Below are 15,082 nucleotides of genomic sequence, written 5' to 3'. Positions count from 1 at the left end.
CAGCCAATAACTATTGGAGTGAGTTTCTAGGTGGAATCATTTCGTTAAAGGAATATTTCCCAAAAGAAATTGTCTAGTATGCTCAGTACAGCATATGACTAGTGTGAGTGTATTAGTACAACTTTAATTAACGCACACTTTTGAGGTCCTGTAAGTATTGCTTAACTCTGTGTTAGTAAAAAAAATGAAGACAACTAAAATGCTTTAAGTTTTATATATTAGCATGGGTTTGTTTTTTTTTTTTAATTTCAGTATTTGATTTGCCATAAAGAAAAAGGTAGCTTGAGTTTGATCTTTAAGTTGAATTTTATTACTTGTTCTTGTATCTCTCAGAATATCTTGTAACTCTCACAGTAGTTATCAATTAAGTTTTAAATCTTTTGTTCCTTTTCTATATATATCAAAATGAAAAATTGATCTTCCCATTTTTTAACACCTTGTAATATCTTATTTAGATTTCCATTCTACAATTTATCTTTTGCATCATTAATTGATCTCTCTTTTCAGAGTTTATTGACATTCAGTACAAAATCTCCAGAAGAAAAACTCACACCGACAAGCAAACAGGTATGTTTAGCCATTTATAGACAAGCTGCATTGCGTCCCTAAAAAGATAGTTATCTTTTAGGACTTAACTGTGAGAAAAATGTTTTATCTGGCCCCAAAATAGAATTAAAAACTTATACATACACATATAAACCGATGTGCCTCTTTTGGAGTTATAGTGCTCTTTTAATTTATAATATCTATGATATATGCTTGTGATTTAGAAAGCCAAGTAGTTCTATAAGGCTCTTCAGGAAGAACATCTCCAACACCACTGACATTACCCTCAAAGACAGTCGCTCTCAAATTTTTTAGTTGGAATTTTTATTTAACTCCATATCTCTAAGAAACATGTTTATATTGCTCGTTCCAAATTTTTCAGGTTTAGGTATTATATATTAACAATAATCTTTTGAAGCTGAAATTTTAGCTCTTTTTCACAACACCACTCCCCACATACACAACACATATTCCCCCTACCTGTCCTCCAAGTTTCCCAATATAGATGAATCTTAAATTGGTCAGGTCAGTATTAATTGTCATAACCATGTAAACACAATTCATAGCCAAGCCATATAGTAATACACAGATTGATTTTCCTTTCGTAGCCAACTTTTTGTTTTCCCTGGCATTAACAATTGCCTTTTTTTTTTTCTTCATTTGCTTATGCTTTTTATTTACTTCACACCTAATTCAACCCCAGACTCTGTGCAGATTGTATAAGTCTTCTCTCAGTACTTTCATACATGTTAGGTATTCTTTCAGGTCATGAAGAAATTTTTCCAAGAGCCTCTTAACTTGCTTGAGTCTGGACTGATTACCTTGCAAACCTACCATAAATCCCAGCCATCTTAGGATCTACATTGACCATCATTCTGGAGATTTGTTTTACCTCTCCTGTATTAGATCCCATGTTTTTTCTTTCTTTGGTCACTTGCTTTGGTGAAGCACATTCTTTTAGCACATAGGAGGTACATTTAAGACCTTGCATGTTTGGAAGTGTTTTTATTCTTTCCCACTTGAGTGGTACAGAGTTGTAGGTTGAAAGTCATTTTCTCTTAGAACTTTTTTGCCCTGTTATTTCATAGCTTCTGGTGTTAATAGAAGTCTAATGCCATTCTTATTCTTGATCCTTCATCTGTAACTTGGCTTGTTTAGTTTCCTCTGAAAACTCACTGAATTCATTCAATGATTTTTTTTGTTGATCATCTACTATATGGCTGGGACTATATTCTAAATGCTTGGGATACATTAGGAGCAGAATAGCCCAGTTTCTAAACTTGTGGTGTTTACAGTCTGCAGGAAGATATGACAGTAAGCAACTAGCATTAAATAAATGAAATATGTAGTATTTTAGAAGGTGATAAGAATTATGTCTGTGTGGAGGAAAATGGGGTCTGGGGTGCTGCTTGCAATTTTAAATAGGGAATTCAGGTAGGCCATATTGAAAAGACCTAAACTTTCATCCGAGTGAATGGGGAGCCCCTTGGAGAGTTTTGAGTAGAGAATTGACTAAAGGGGAATTAATTACTTTTCCCCCTTCATTTTCTCTGTTCTTTTCTTGCAACTCCCATTATTTTGTGTTGGACCTTCTAGAATGGTGCTCTAATTTTCTTATGTTTTGCCTGTTTTCTTTATTTTAGTTGTTTTCTGGGGAATTTCCTCATCTTTATCATAAAGTCTTTTTTTCCTCTCTCTCTTACATGGTCTGATTTCATCAGATTTTTGTTTGTTTTCTATCTGTTTTGGTGGCTGTCTTTCATTTTAGAGGTTTTCGTTGAGTCTGATGATTCTTGGCTGTCTGGCTTTTATTTAAAAGTAGGCAAAAAAGCTGCTCGGAAGTTCTCTGCCCTTGTGGAACTTGTCTTCTGCCTTCCACTATCTGGCTAACCTATTTTATTGAGAAAATGTCATTATTTTTTGGTCGTCTGTTAGGCTGGTCAAATTGCCCAGATAAAATTCATCTGAGTTCTTGTCTGAAGGCTGTAGACCTGGCTGCCAGCGTTCTGAGAACCTCCCTATAGGAAGTACAGCTGCCTTCAGCTGTGGAGATCATGGTGACACCACCACCATCCACTCTCAGTCTAAAGACATTCAGCCCTCTGCTGGGGCTGAGGAGGTGACGGAGGAAACTGAGTGCTTTCTAAAATAAACTTTTAACCAAACCATCTGGTTTTTTTAAGCCCCGCTCTCACCCCCACTTACAGGGGTGGGATTATTACCAATTCCTGCACATGTGTGGGATTCTGGAGTATGAACTGGGGCTACTTGGCTTTCCCCACAGTCAGCTTAGAATTCTTTCTTAGTTCTACTAAGTAAGTTATCCTTCAGCATGTTTTCCAGCTTCTCACATATTACTATTAATGGCCTTTTCCCACCATTGTGATTTTATGCCCTTTTGAAAACCCCTGTTGTCATTTTTGCAGGATTTGGGAAAGAAACAGTGGTAAATGCATGTTTTCTCCTGTCGTCCACTGTTAGCTTTTCTCATAGTAAATGGATGCTAGGCCTTGGTTGCTTTACCTGTAAAATGAGAGAATCATACTAGATAATTTCTAAAGTTCCTTCTATCCCAGACATTTTATGATTCCATAGGGCTTACTATTGAGCCAAAGGCAGTTCCTCCTTTTTATTGAAATAATTTCCCTTTGTCTTAAATCCTTATAGCTGCTAGCAGAAGAAAGTCTTCCAACAACCCCATTTTATTTCATATTGGGAAAGCACAGGCAACAGCAGGATGAAAAATTAAATGAAACTTTAGAGAATGAATTGGTACAGCTACCCTTAACAGAAAACATACCTGCAATCAGTGAGGTAAGTAAACCATGTGAAACAGATTAAATACATTAAAGCACCTTAAGTTAGAGTTTTTTGTACAATCAATCTATAGCAAATAACTTTTGAATAATCATTTGTATGCTGAACACTTTATTAATCAAACTAAATAACAAAACTTTATGATTTGGGATTATTTTGGCCTTGACCTGGAGTGAACGGTAGTTGTGGTTGTTTGCCTAAAGGTAGGAAGGTGGAAATACATTTTTCTTTGGTTTGGTGTTTCTATAGGGGAAGCCTTTTGTATTTGACTCTTGACATCTTACAATAAAAGGTATTTAGTAAGGACGGTGAAGGAACAGATTGTGCCAAAGGATAATCTTTTTATAAATAATCTTTTTATACTGTTTTTTGTTATTTTGGTGGCTGGCCAGTGTGGAGGTCCAAACACTTGACCTTCTTGTTAAAACACCATGTTCTAAGGATAATCTTTTTAAATGAAACCCTGTATTTTTCTCTTTTTGCTCTAGCTTCTTCACACTCCAGCCCATGTGCTGCCATCTGCTTCTTTCCTGTGCTCCATGTTTGTAAATTCGTTGCTGCTATCTAAGGAGACTAAGAGGTAAGGAAACTGGGTGGTTTGTGTTCTCCTTTATTAGAATATTCTTCTGTATTTCTCTTTTATTTCAGCTTTAAAATGTAGGAAAAGGATATAGAATTAAGTAAAATATAATGAATATACCTTTCAGAAAAGTGATCTTTTGCGTGCGTGCATGTGTGTGTTAAGAATTTGGTATATAATTTTAAATTATACTTTTTATAAATTCATCTGCTTTTTTATAATAATCCGTTTGTTAAAGTATACTAAAGATTTTTCATTTACTTTATCCATTTGGTTATATTTCTACATAGGTATTTAAATTAGAAAGTTATTGTTTAGAAATATTTTTTAAAAGTAAGTGTTTACATTTTATTCTGTTATTGCTAAAGTGCTGAAGAAATTCCTGATGATGTAGATATGGAAGAAGAAAAAGAAAGTGTCAATTCAGATGAAGAAAATGATTTTACTGAAAAGGTCCAGGATATAAATAACACAGATTTGCAAGAAGATGTTATACGTCAGTTGTCAAAATCTGAAGAAAAAGAACTGAGAAAATTTAGGAAAGTAGACTACAGCTGGATAGCTGCTCTTTAGGTCTTGGATTGGGGAGGGTTCTTGCACTTTGTGGTTTTTATTGTGTGTTTATACTCCAAAACATTTATATTAATGTTATTTCTGTTCTTAAAATAAAATATTAAATATTAACAGGCTTTACTTTTTTAAAAAACTGGTAACGTGAAACTATGTTTGCATCGTGTTTTACAGTTGCTTGAAACATTCATATATCACATCATCTCATTTTTTATTTTGAGTCATACATCAGCCTGGTTAAAAAAATAGGTATTTTCTTCCCAGGTGATACAGCAGAACTGGCCCTTGAACTTGTACAACATATGTCCCCTTATCTGCAGTGTGGAGATATGAAAACTTTTGAAACTTAAAAGGCTTCATTATTTAAAATTTGACACCAAAATTCATTTGATAGCCAAATATGACCTAAACTGATGTGAGGTTTTTTTNATAGGTATTTTCTTCCCAGGTGATACAGCAGAACTGGCCCTTGAACTTGTACAACATATGTCCCCTTATCTGCAGTGTGGAGATATGAAAACTTTTGAAACTTAAAAGGCTTCATTATTTAAAATTTGACACCAAAATTCATTTGATAGCCAAATATGACCTAAACTGACGTGAGGTTTTTTTATAGTAGTCCTGATTTATTCCTTATAGCATATTTATTTCTCTGAGAGAAATTTAGACATGATTTGATTATGTGGTGTTCCACAGACCCCACTGAGGATATTACATGATAATGTGAGTTATCTAAAAATCTGAAAAATTCTAAATTCAAATTCATCTGGCCCAAGCTTCCATTGCTAGTAGGAAATAACCCAGGTCCCCTCTATTTTATGTTAAAGTAGTGAAGTTGCTACATCTTTACCAGTTAGAATTTTGAGTTTTCCAGTTCTCTGATCTACCTTTATAAAGTTTATATTAAAAAATTAACACAAAAACAAGAAAGTGTGCAAGTCATAAGAACACTTCTCAGTGAATGTTCAGAAAATTGCTGCAAATGGCTTTTTAGTATGTGCTGTACACAAAATGTTTGTATTCCCCCCTGAAATCCACATGTTGAAACCTCATGCCCAATGTGGTGGTATTTGAAGGTAGAGCCTTTGGGAGGTGATTAGGTGGTGAGGGTGGAGCCCTCATGAATGAGATTAGTACTTAGAGAGCTCCCTCGTCCCTTCCACCATGTGGTACACAACAAGCAGACAGCCATCTGTGAACCAGGAAATGGGCCCTCACCAGACATCAAATTTTCCAGTGCCTTTTTGTTGGACTTCCCAGCCTCCAGAACTGTAAGACATAAATTTCTGTTTATAAACCACCCAGTCTATGGTATTTTGTTTTAGCAGCCCAAACAGACGAAGTGTGTTTGAATCAGTATTCAAGAAAGGTCTGTACATTTTTAAAAATAACATCTATATTGAGGTGTAACTCAAGCCATACAATTCACGAACTTAAAATGGACAATTAGTTTTTAGTGTATTCACAGTTGTGCACCATCACCACAATTTTAGAACATTTTCATCACCCCAAGGTTCTGTACCCTTTTCCCTGCCTCACCTCATTTCCTAGGCAACAACTAATCTTACCTCTGTAAATGTGCATATTCTAAACATTTCATATATTGTAAATGGAATCACAGTACGTGGTCTTTTGTGATTGGCTTCTTTCACTGAGCATCCATGTTGTAGCATGTATCAGCACTTCATTCCTTTTTATTGTCTTCATTTCTCCTGGGTATATACCTAGGAGTGGAATTACTGGGCCATTTGGTAACTAACTATTTTTAGCCTTTTGAAGAACCACCAAACTACTTTACAAATCAGCTGCACCATTTTACATAACATGGCACATATGAGGATACTTCAAAAAGTTTATGGAAAGATTTGTATTTTAATTTTATTTTTCCACAAACTTTTTGAAGTACCCTCATTAAAAGCTCCATAGTCTGATCCACTCAATTTAGGTTTACAGGGTTTGGTTGTTTTTATTCTGTTTTTTTAGAGCAGTTTTAAGTTAATAGCAAAGTTGAGAGAAAGGTACAGACTTCTCATGTGCTCCCTCCCCCCATAGGTACATAGCCTCATTATCTATCAGCATCTCCCACCAGCGTGGTACGACTGATGAAACTACATTGACACATCATAATTACCTAAAGCCTATAATTTATATTAGGGTTTACTCTTGGTGTTGTACATTCTATGGGTTTGGGCAAATGTATAATGACATATATCCATCGTGGTAGTATATAGCATGTTTTCATTGTCCTCAAAACGCAGGGTTAGTTTTTGAGGCCAGTCTTTGAGGTTTGTTCCTCAAAGAGGAGGACTCTTAGCTGTCTCTCCCTGGTTCTTTCTGGTACACTAGCTGGTGGCCTCCTCTTACTTGCTTACCTGCTTACCACCAGAATCCCCATTGTTTTCAAGAACACCCTTAGGCTTGAACTGTTGCACTGTATTCCACATAATGTTAGAGCTCTATTCTTATGGAGTGTCTTTTTCCAATGGGCAAAATCTCTGAGCCATGGCTCCCTGGGCTGGCAGAAAGAACTGTTTCTTTCAGTGACACATTTTGCTTTACAAACTGGGTAGAGGCAGTGGCCTCTGGTCTTTGCTTGTCTTTCCCAGCATGGAAACTCTGCCCTATGATCAAGCTGGGGCAAGGGTGACCAAGGCTCCAGTATTCTCAAGCTACTGCACATAGGGTTGAGACTCCACTCTATGAATGTGGGCTTGGTAGAGGAAAGGAAACCCCAAGCTCTCGCCTAGAATTTAGCCTCTCCAACATGGAGCTGAGTGCAATGAGAAATGCTAGCAGGCTGCCCCTGGGAGCTGAGGGTAGAGGGACCCCTGTCTTCTTGGCCACACATGCTCAGAACACAGCTTGGGAAGGAGGAAGCAGCTTGTGGCCTGAGTTCCACAGACTAACTGTTGTTGCCGCTGCCGGGGTTTGTTAGATTTTCTTGGATAAATGTTTCTTCATCTCCTGTATGCCCTTCGGACAATTTCTGGAGACCTTACATGGTTGGGTTTTTTAAAGTAAATTTTACCAATTTTGGCTGTTCTGTGGAGCAGGTTCATGGATCTCATACTGCCATTCCAGAAGCAGAACTCTTAAGTCTTTCATCTTTCCATTTTTTTTTTTCTTCCTGTGCACAATTTGTTAAAGAAATCAAGTTTGCCCTGTACGTTTCTCACTTATTTTGCAGGTTGCTTTCATGGCTTTTAACATGATCCTCTGTCCTCTATATATTGGTATTTGTTTCTAGAGTAGAGTATCACTATCCAATAGAAATATAATGCAAATCCTATGTATAATTTTAAATTTTCTAGTGATTACAATAAAAAAGTAAAAATAATCAAATGAAATTAGTATTAATGATATATTTTATTAAGCCCCATGAATTTAAAACATTTCAACGTGTAACCTGTCTTTAAAATATTTATTGTGCCTATTTTACACTTTTTCCTATACTAAGTCTTCAAACTTTAGTGTATAATTTACACTTACAGAACATCTCCATTTGAACTATCCACATTCCTAGTGCTTAGCAGCCATGTGTGGCTAGTGGTTACCATTTTAGACAGCACAAATCTAGACGCTTGATCAGATTAACTTGGACATTTTAACTAAAACAAGAAAGATTGTGTCAACATGGTTTTGGTCTTATCAGCATCCCCTTCTTCCCCCAGTGGGTGGGACACATTGACATAGTTACAAATAAATTTTATTATCTTTCCATATTCAGGCACTGACATGGTACCGCCAAGTTCAAGAAATACTCATCTTTTGCCGTTACACATGAAAGATTTTATACTTTCAAATCGAATTACTTAATTTGGGGACATGTCTTTTTTAAATAGTGATTACTAAATAACCTGAAAAATCACTTTGTAAGTGTGGATTAAATTATTTTTCTAAAGAGTTGGTCTTTCTTACACTAAAACGTGACAACCTTATCAGGGGGGGATTATTCTAATTCCTCCTTTGATATTAAAATAAATACTGTTGTTTATCTTCTATCCTCTCACATTGTTCATCTCCTTTATCTGTCAAGGCATGAACCTGTTACACTGGCATGTCCAAGATGAAAGTCACAGCCTGTAATTCAGGAAGTATATACAGTAATCTTAACCTCACAGGGGGATAGACCATATGTTAACCACCATGCATTTCACACACATCACACTTTGCCTACAATTCCATGTGTCTGGTATTACCCCAAATTGACAATGAGGAAACTGGCTCCAGGGAGATTAAGTTTTTTTTACCCAGATAACTAGGCTTTCACAAGTGGGGCTAAAACAGGAGAACCCCTGCCTGTCAAATCACAAATCCTGTGCCCTTCTAGAATAACACATTGTCTCCCAGACACTTAAAACAGCTAGTTAGCATTACAAAGGCATCTATAATTGCAGAGCAACTGTGATAAAAAAAAACATACAAAATAGCCCAGATTAGGGCTAATCCCAGCTGCAAACAAGAGCTAGACATTTCCATGACCTGGCTAAAATCTTGTGAACTGTCTGAGCTTCAAAACCCCTTCATCTGTAAAATGAAATGCTCCTTCCCTATGCAACTAATTTTGTTTGCCTGACTAATACTATTATATTGCAAATATGAAAAAACTGTGTAAAATTTGAATGTTGTACAAGATTATGCACTTGTGTGTATCCAAAATTTTGTTGAAAAACCTAAGACTAACAAAATGACCACATATTAATTAGAATAGGCTCATTTGTGCTGGAGCAACATTCCTCTTTTTTTTTTTTTTGTTTTGTTTTGTTTTGTTTCTTATCTTAGACTAGCACCCATTACAGAAATTATAGAACATGTTGTAATGTTGTGGATAATGTGTTTGTGTTTTAAATAATTTCAGGTCTTTGTACTATGACTCCAATGGAACCTTAACAGACTCTACCTATTTAAGTTAAACATAACCATCTGGTTAAAATTAACAAGTCTTATAAATGACACTGATTTTTCGGAAGGCTGCTTTATCTACTCTACTACTTCTGGAAATTGTGCTTTCCTCTGTTAACTGTATTTCTTGATGGCAATGAAAACGACAAATTTATCTGTGACTCCAAAGTCAAGATTCTGTATCACCACACACTCTTCACTGAAATGGTAAAAGATAAGACCCAGGAAGGATTTAGGTTCCCAGGTAGATTATCACTGATGAATACCTCTGAGACTAAAACAAAATAGAAATGGAAATAACTGGGGTTTGATAGTGTAACTATGGGAAGCAGGGGATGAGTAGAATAGAATCAAAATGAGCCACTTCACCACAGAGATGCAACCAGTGGTATATTGCTCAAATTGCTTGTTTTTTCAAAAACCACGAGCAAACCACTTCATCTCTGAGTCACAATTCCTTCATGTAAATTGCAGATTTAGATAAAATGACCCCTTCCAGCTCCGATACTCTGTGACCACAAAACTAAGTTAGATGTCAGCATGATGTTGTATAGCCCCCGATCCCATCCCATGCCCCAAAATGCCAGGAAACTGGTCTTGCAAGTACTAAATTTGTGATACATTTATATAAATATGTGGAGCTATGGCTATCTCAGTTTCTCATCTTCAGGCATGACATACCTCTGGCTTAGAAGCTCCTTGGAAGATCAGAGCCCTTCGTTCACAAAATGAAATAATCAGACATGAAAGTGCACCAGTTCCTCCCATTGTCTGTTGGGTTTTGATAATCCTTGTTAGTCAGTGGTTGCCTACTTTAACGGAAGGGTGAATATAAGTGCTCTGAAAACAAGCACTTTAAATGCAAATATTGATGTTATGCTCTAGCTCACATAGGAAGGTAAATTTAAACTTCTTGTTCCTCCAAAAATGCCTGTCTGTGGTAGTGAAATTTGAGCCCACTAGCCCAGCTTTATTCAGTTAGCAGTGTCTTTTCCAGAAAGAGCATTTGTCGAGGAGTCAGAAGACCACTAGTCCCAGCTCTGCCTCTTACTAGGTTGTGCTTAAGTTACTTAAGGTCTTACTTTTTTATCTCTAAAATAAGAGGGCAGGATTTCATTAGATGGTCCCCTGAGACCCTTTCTTGACTCAAATACCATAGACTGAGTGGTTTATAAACAACAGAAATTTATTTCTCACGGTCCTGGAGGCTGGAAGTCCAAGATCAAGGCATCAGCAGATTCTGTGTGTGGTGAGAGCCGGTTTCCTCATAGAAAGTCACTGTTGGGTTTCACATGATGGAAGGGGTGAGGGAGCTTGCCACCCACAGTGTCTTTTATGAAGATACCAATCCCATTCACGAGGGCTCCACGCTCATGATCTAGCCACCTCTCAAAGGCCACACCTTCTAATACCATCACATAAGGGTTAGGATTTCAACATATGAATTTAGGGGTGACACAAACATTCAGTCTATAAATTATGCTCTTTACTTTGCCTCTGCCCCATTATCTCTTTGTGGACTTCTGAGTGTTGCACTAAGAGTTATATCTGAGGAGGATGCATGGGTGGCAGCTCCCTTGACAATGGAGACTTCCCCTCTTGAAGAGGAGTCATCAGAGATGGTGATGCTTGACAGCTTTGGGTTGGTTATATCTGAGGAGGATGCATGGGTGGCAGCTCCCTTGACAATGGAGACTTCCCCTCTTGAAAAGGAGTCATCAGAGATGGTGATGCTTGACAGCTTTGGGTTGATTTTATCTTTTGTTTCTGCTCTTTGCTGTTTTTCTTTTTTCCAGAATTTCTTAACCCATTAGATGATAGAGCCAAGAAATTTACTCAGACTCCCACCCTGGACTCTGCTGCTGGTATTCTCACCTTTGGATGATGGTGCCAAAGAGATGATGCTTTGAAGTTTCTGGATCTTCCTCCATGCCTCCTCCAAGCCCAGGAAGTTGGAGCTCCTGGACACATACCCATCTTGGAGGCAAACCTGGAGCTGTGGACCCTGCAGGAAGAGCTGCTTTCTGTCCTGGCTCTTTCTGACATTCTAGTCTGCCTCTGGGGAGCAGCTGCTGCTGCTGGTGGAGGAGCCTCCCTGGACCTGTAAGGTCTCTGGAACACTCCCATGATAACCCAGGGGCGTAGCTCCTAGAATAGCAGCAGCAAAATTACCAAAGAACCCATATCTCCAAGTTTTCTAACCTCAGGCTCCTATGTCCTATTTAATCTGTTAGCATGTTTTCTCTGGAAGTGGGGACTTCTGGCCCTCCCCAACTCCCAGTTGTGCTGTAGTTAGACTCTTTCACTTCTCAGTCACTGCATTCTTCTGCGTACTTCCTGCGCTATAAGTTTGTGGGATTTTTTCTAAGCAAAGTGTATTATGTTTAAAGAAAGGCGGGGGGGCACTGGAGGCATCCACAGTTCAGGCCACTTCTTGGCCATCAATCCCCTTGTCTAGAAACTCAGGAGATAATTTTGTAATTATGTCAAAGGCCACTGAGTTTTAAATATTCACTTTTATTCATGTTATCCTGAATATGCACATGAAGTATTCTGGCTCAGAGAAAGATTTCTTGTTAATTACTTTACGGGATATAATAGCCATGCTGGCTCCCCTTAGAGTGTCATGATGAGAGCCAGGTCTAATATCTTACACAGTAACTGGACACTGCATGGTGAGTGATAAGGAAAAGTGATTTTTCTCTTCTTCTAAGGAGAAACGAGGCAGCTGTCCTTTCTCCTCCTGAAATAGTCTCATTAGAAAGATAATGAGTCTGATTCTTTGCTCCTTATGCAAATAAAATATCTTCAGGGGTCAGATAGCTTCGCAAGTCCCAGGTTTTGTTAGCTAGAGATGGCTTCATACCTAAGAAGATAGTTCTACCATCTTCCTGGCACCTCAGAGCTTAACCGAGAGAACTAGTCTGTGTTGTAACCATTTGGTTCTCTTTCTGTGCCATATAAAGTAGGCAGAAGAGTGATTAGTAGAGCCAGAAGTTAAATTGCCCAAAATTAAATGATGAATAAGTGGTAGAGTTCAAATTCTAATCCACATCTTTTGACTATAAATCCTTTCCACTACCTTCATTCAGCGTAATTCTATGTAAACCCTCAATAATAATAATAATAATATAATGTAAATTACTGTAATCATTGTTGTTTTCTCATTCTACTTCTTATGAGATTGAGATGTTAAAACTTATTAAGCCAGACCAGTTTAAGAAATATTAGAATAAGAATGTATAAGAATGAATTGAAGCTTCACTTGCTGTCATAATATGGCATAACTTGAATACTGGGAAATGGCAGTAAGTGGGCTACTTGGGTATGTGATAATCTCAGATGATGTCATTTTTTTTCAACAAGGATATTTTGTAAACTTTTTATTATATGAAAGCTTTAATACAAAATGCTTAACACTTAGCAAAATTAAATTATCACGTTTCATTTAGATTAAAACTCCATTTAACTAAAGATGGCTAACTCCAAGAATTGTACAGTAGTTCATTTCTGCTATACAACGCCAGTCTTATGCAGTACAAGAAGGACTTCACATAGCTGTCCATTTCCCCCTCTGCTTTTCTGAACCCCAAGGAATGGGGAGCGGGTACTCAGACAAACACGAAACAAAATACAGCCCAAATTATCTGAACAGAGGGATTACTAATAGTTATAAATACACTTGACTCAGGTGTCCAAATAGCTGGGGGATTACTGCAGGTATTGTTTCAGAGTTGATAAAGAGTTTTGTTTTTAGTGCTTAGTAAAAGTTCTGCACTAGGTGAGAAGTCACAGTTTAAGAATGCATGTTCTATAAGTTACTATGCATACACATTTAGTATCTATAAACACTAGAAGTATACATTAAACTGCACCCTCACAAGTTGGATACAGTTTCAAAAACAAAACAAAGCAAAAAGATGAAGTAACATGAATAGGAAATAGGAATCCTGCCTGAAGAGTCTGAATAGCTGCCAATAATTTACTTTCATTGTGCAGGGGTTAAGTCATCTCTGAGACCCTCAGGGTCTGACAAAAACTGGATTCACTGGCTTCCAGAATAGCAACAGCATCTTTCACTGCATCGTAGATAACATTCTTCACCTGTAATATACCTTCACAAGTGATATGAGTCTGTGACAGATAACAGAATTCCTGAGTGAGCCAGAAGCATTTTTTAACATGCTCTGGAAAAATGAAATCTTCAACCATTTTTACACAGCTACATAAGTTATGAGCCTGATGTGGAGTTTCTGCTGGGATAAATACCATGTCTCTGAGAAACTACAATAACCAAGTCTTGAACTTCATACTCTTGATGAAGACAATTTCTTAGTGATCAGTGTAAATACCAGCTCTGACCACAAATAGGATCATGATCTGCTGGGTTTTCCTGACCTGGCTCTTCTGATACCTTTTTTAAGGAGTTCTCATATCTTCTCTGTGTCTTTTGCAGCATATATGTGCCAGAAGGCTCTTGGCTTCTCTTTTTCTTCAATAAATTGCTTTATTGTAAGTTCTTCAGCCTCTCCATCTTGAATAGTTTTAAGGACTTCTTCTTGGTCACACCGTCCTTTAGAAATTCCCACATAGACCATAACCTTAGCTGCATCGGGTACATCCAGTTACAGACTTGTTCTATATTTCCAATCTTGTGGAGCAGTTACTCTATAAACACTATACATCCTGGGACCCAGATCTGGCCATGTGATGTAGTTTGGCAGTCTAGAGACCAACTCCAGTTTGCCACCTCACCTTGTGTTCTCAGTGTACCAAAGCAATGGAATGTTGACCTTCAGATCATCAAACCTGAAGGCATCACATCTCGAAAATCCTCCTCTGGTGGCTAGTCTTTAAGTTTCAGCATCATTAATTCTTTTTAGTTTTCAAGTGGTTTAGAGCAACTTCAAATCCACTCCAGGAGTCTCCTAACATGGCTTCAGTGATCATTTCACTGATCCTACAATTAACTAAGTTGACTTCCGGATTACCAAACTCTTTGCTGAAGTATCCAGGTTTCCAAAGTTCAGTGTGCAATTTATAACACACTCCAGTCCCCCTCAGTGGCTGCCCTCCGTGAAGTTTCCAGCACTCCCTGAACACATTCTCGTTCCTGTTTGGGGGATCTTGCAAGTGCAGTGAGTGATTATCACACAGCCAGTTGTGAGATGTGTCAGAATATTGGGCTTATCATCAGTCCTTGAGGCTTCTGAGGTAAATAAGAGAACATCTTATTTTCCACCAAAGAAGCAAAGATATTATCAAGGATGTTGGATGTATTCTTAAGTCCATTTTCTGTTTTTGTTTTCCTCATAAACTTTGCCATTGGTTAGGTCTGTCAGCCAGTTTAAAGACGATGTGCTGGTTGGACAGGCAGACTTCCTTCTGCTGGCTGTCTTGGAGGCTGCACCCCCACCCACAGCTGCTGGGTCCAACACTGAGGGATTCTGCTGGAGCACAGTACCAAGAATAGGTTTTTCTCCAGCTAAGAAAGTCTGTCTTCCTTTGAGGCTGGCTTTGAAAAGAGCTTGAATTGCCAGTTTGAACAGGGACAATTTGCCTTTATTTCACATTTTGCTCTTACAAAATGGACAGTTTCCAACAGCATAGAGTTTTTACAGTAATGCTCCATGTAGGCATCAAGGTCTCTCGTTTACACACCCAACT

At 37.7% G+C, this 15,082-nt stretch overlaps 1 protein-coding gene and 1 pseudogene across 1 annotated transcript in view; one reads left to right on the top strand and one right to left on the bottom strand.

The window, feature by feature from the left end:
* WDR75 (WD repeat domain 75) overlaps positions 1-4,621 on the top strand; it is a 30,489-nt gene extending 25,868 nt beyond the window's left edge. The window contains 4 exon segments of the mRNA XM_008593454.1: positions 456-567; positions 3,214-3,360; positions 3,852-3,943; positions 4,312-4,621. Of these exon segments, the coding sequence (XP_008591676.1) occupies positions 456-567; positions 3,214-3,360; positions 3,852-3,943; positions 4,312-4,516 (556 nt within the window). The 3' untranslated portion in view covers positions 4,517-4,621.
* Positions 4,622-13,417: 8,796 nt separating this feature from the next.
* On the bottom strand, positions 13,418-14,741 carry LOC103609121 (annotated as a pseudogene).
* Between the last annotated feature and the right edge of the window lie 341 nt (positions 14,742-15,082).

The sequence above is a fragment of the Galeopterus variegatus genome, unplaced genomic scaffold (genome assembly GCF_000696425.1).
Source record: "Galeopterus variegatus unplaced genomic scaffold, G_variegatus-3.0.2 Scaffold158, whole genome shotgun sequence".
Lineage (NCBI taxonomy): Eukaryota > Metazoa > Chordata > Mammalia > Dermoptera > Cynocephalidae > Galeopterus > Galeopterus variegatus.
The sequence above is the reverse complement of the archived record's forward strand: the minus strand, read 5'-3'. Positions and strand labels throughout refer to the sequence as shown.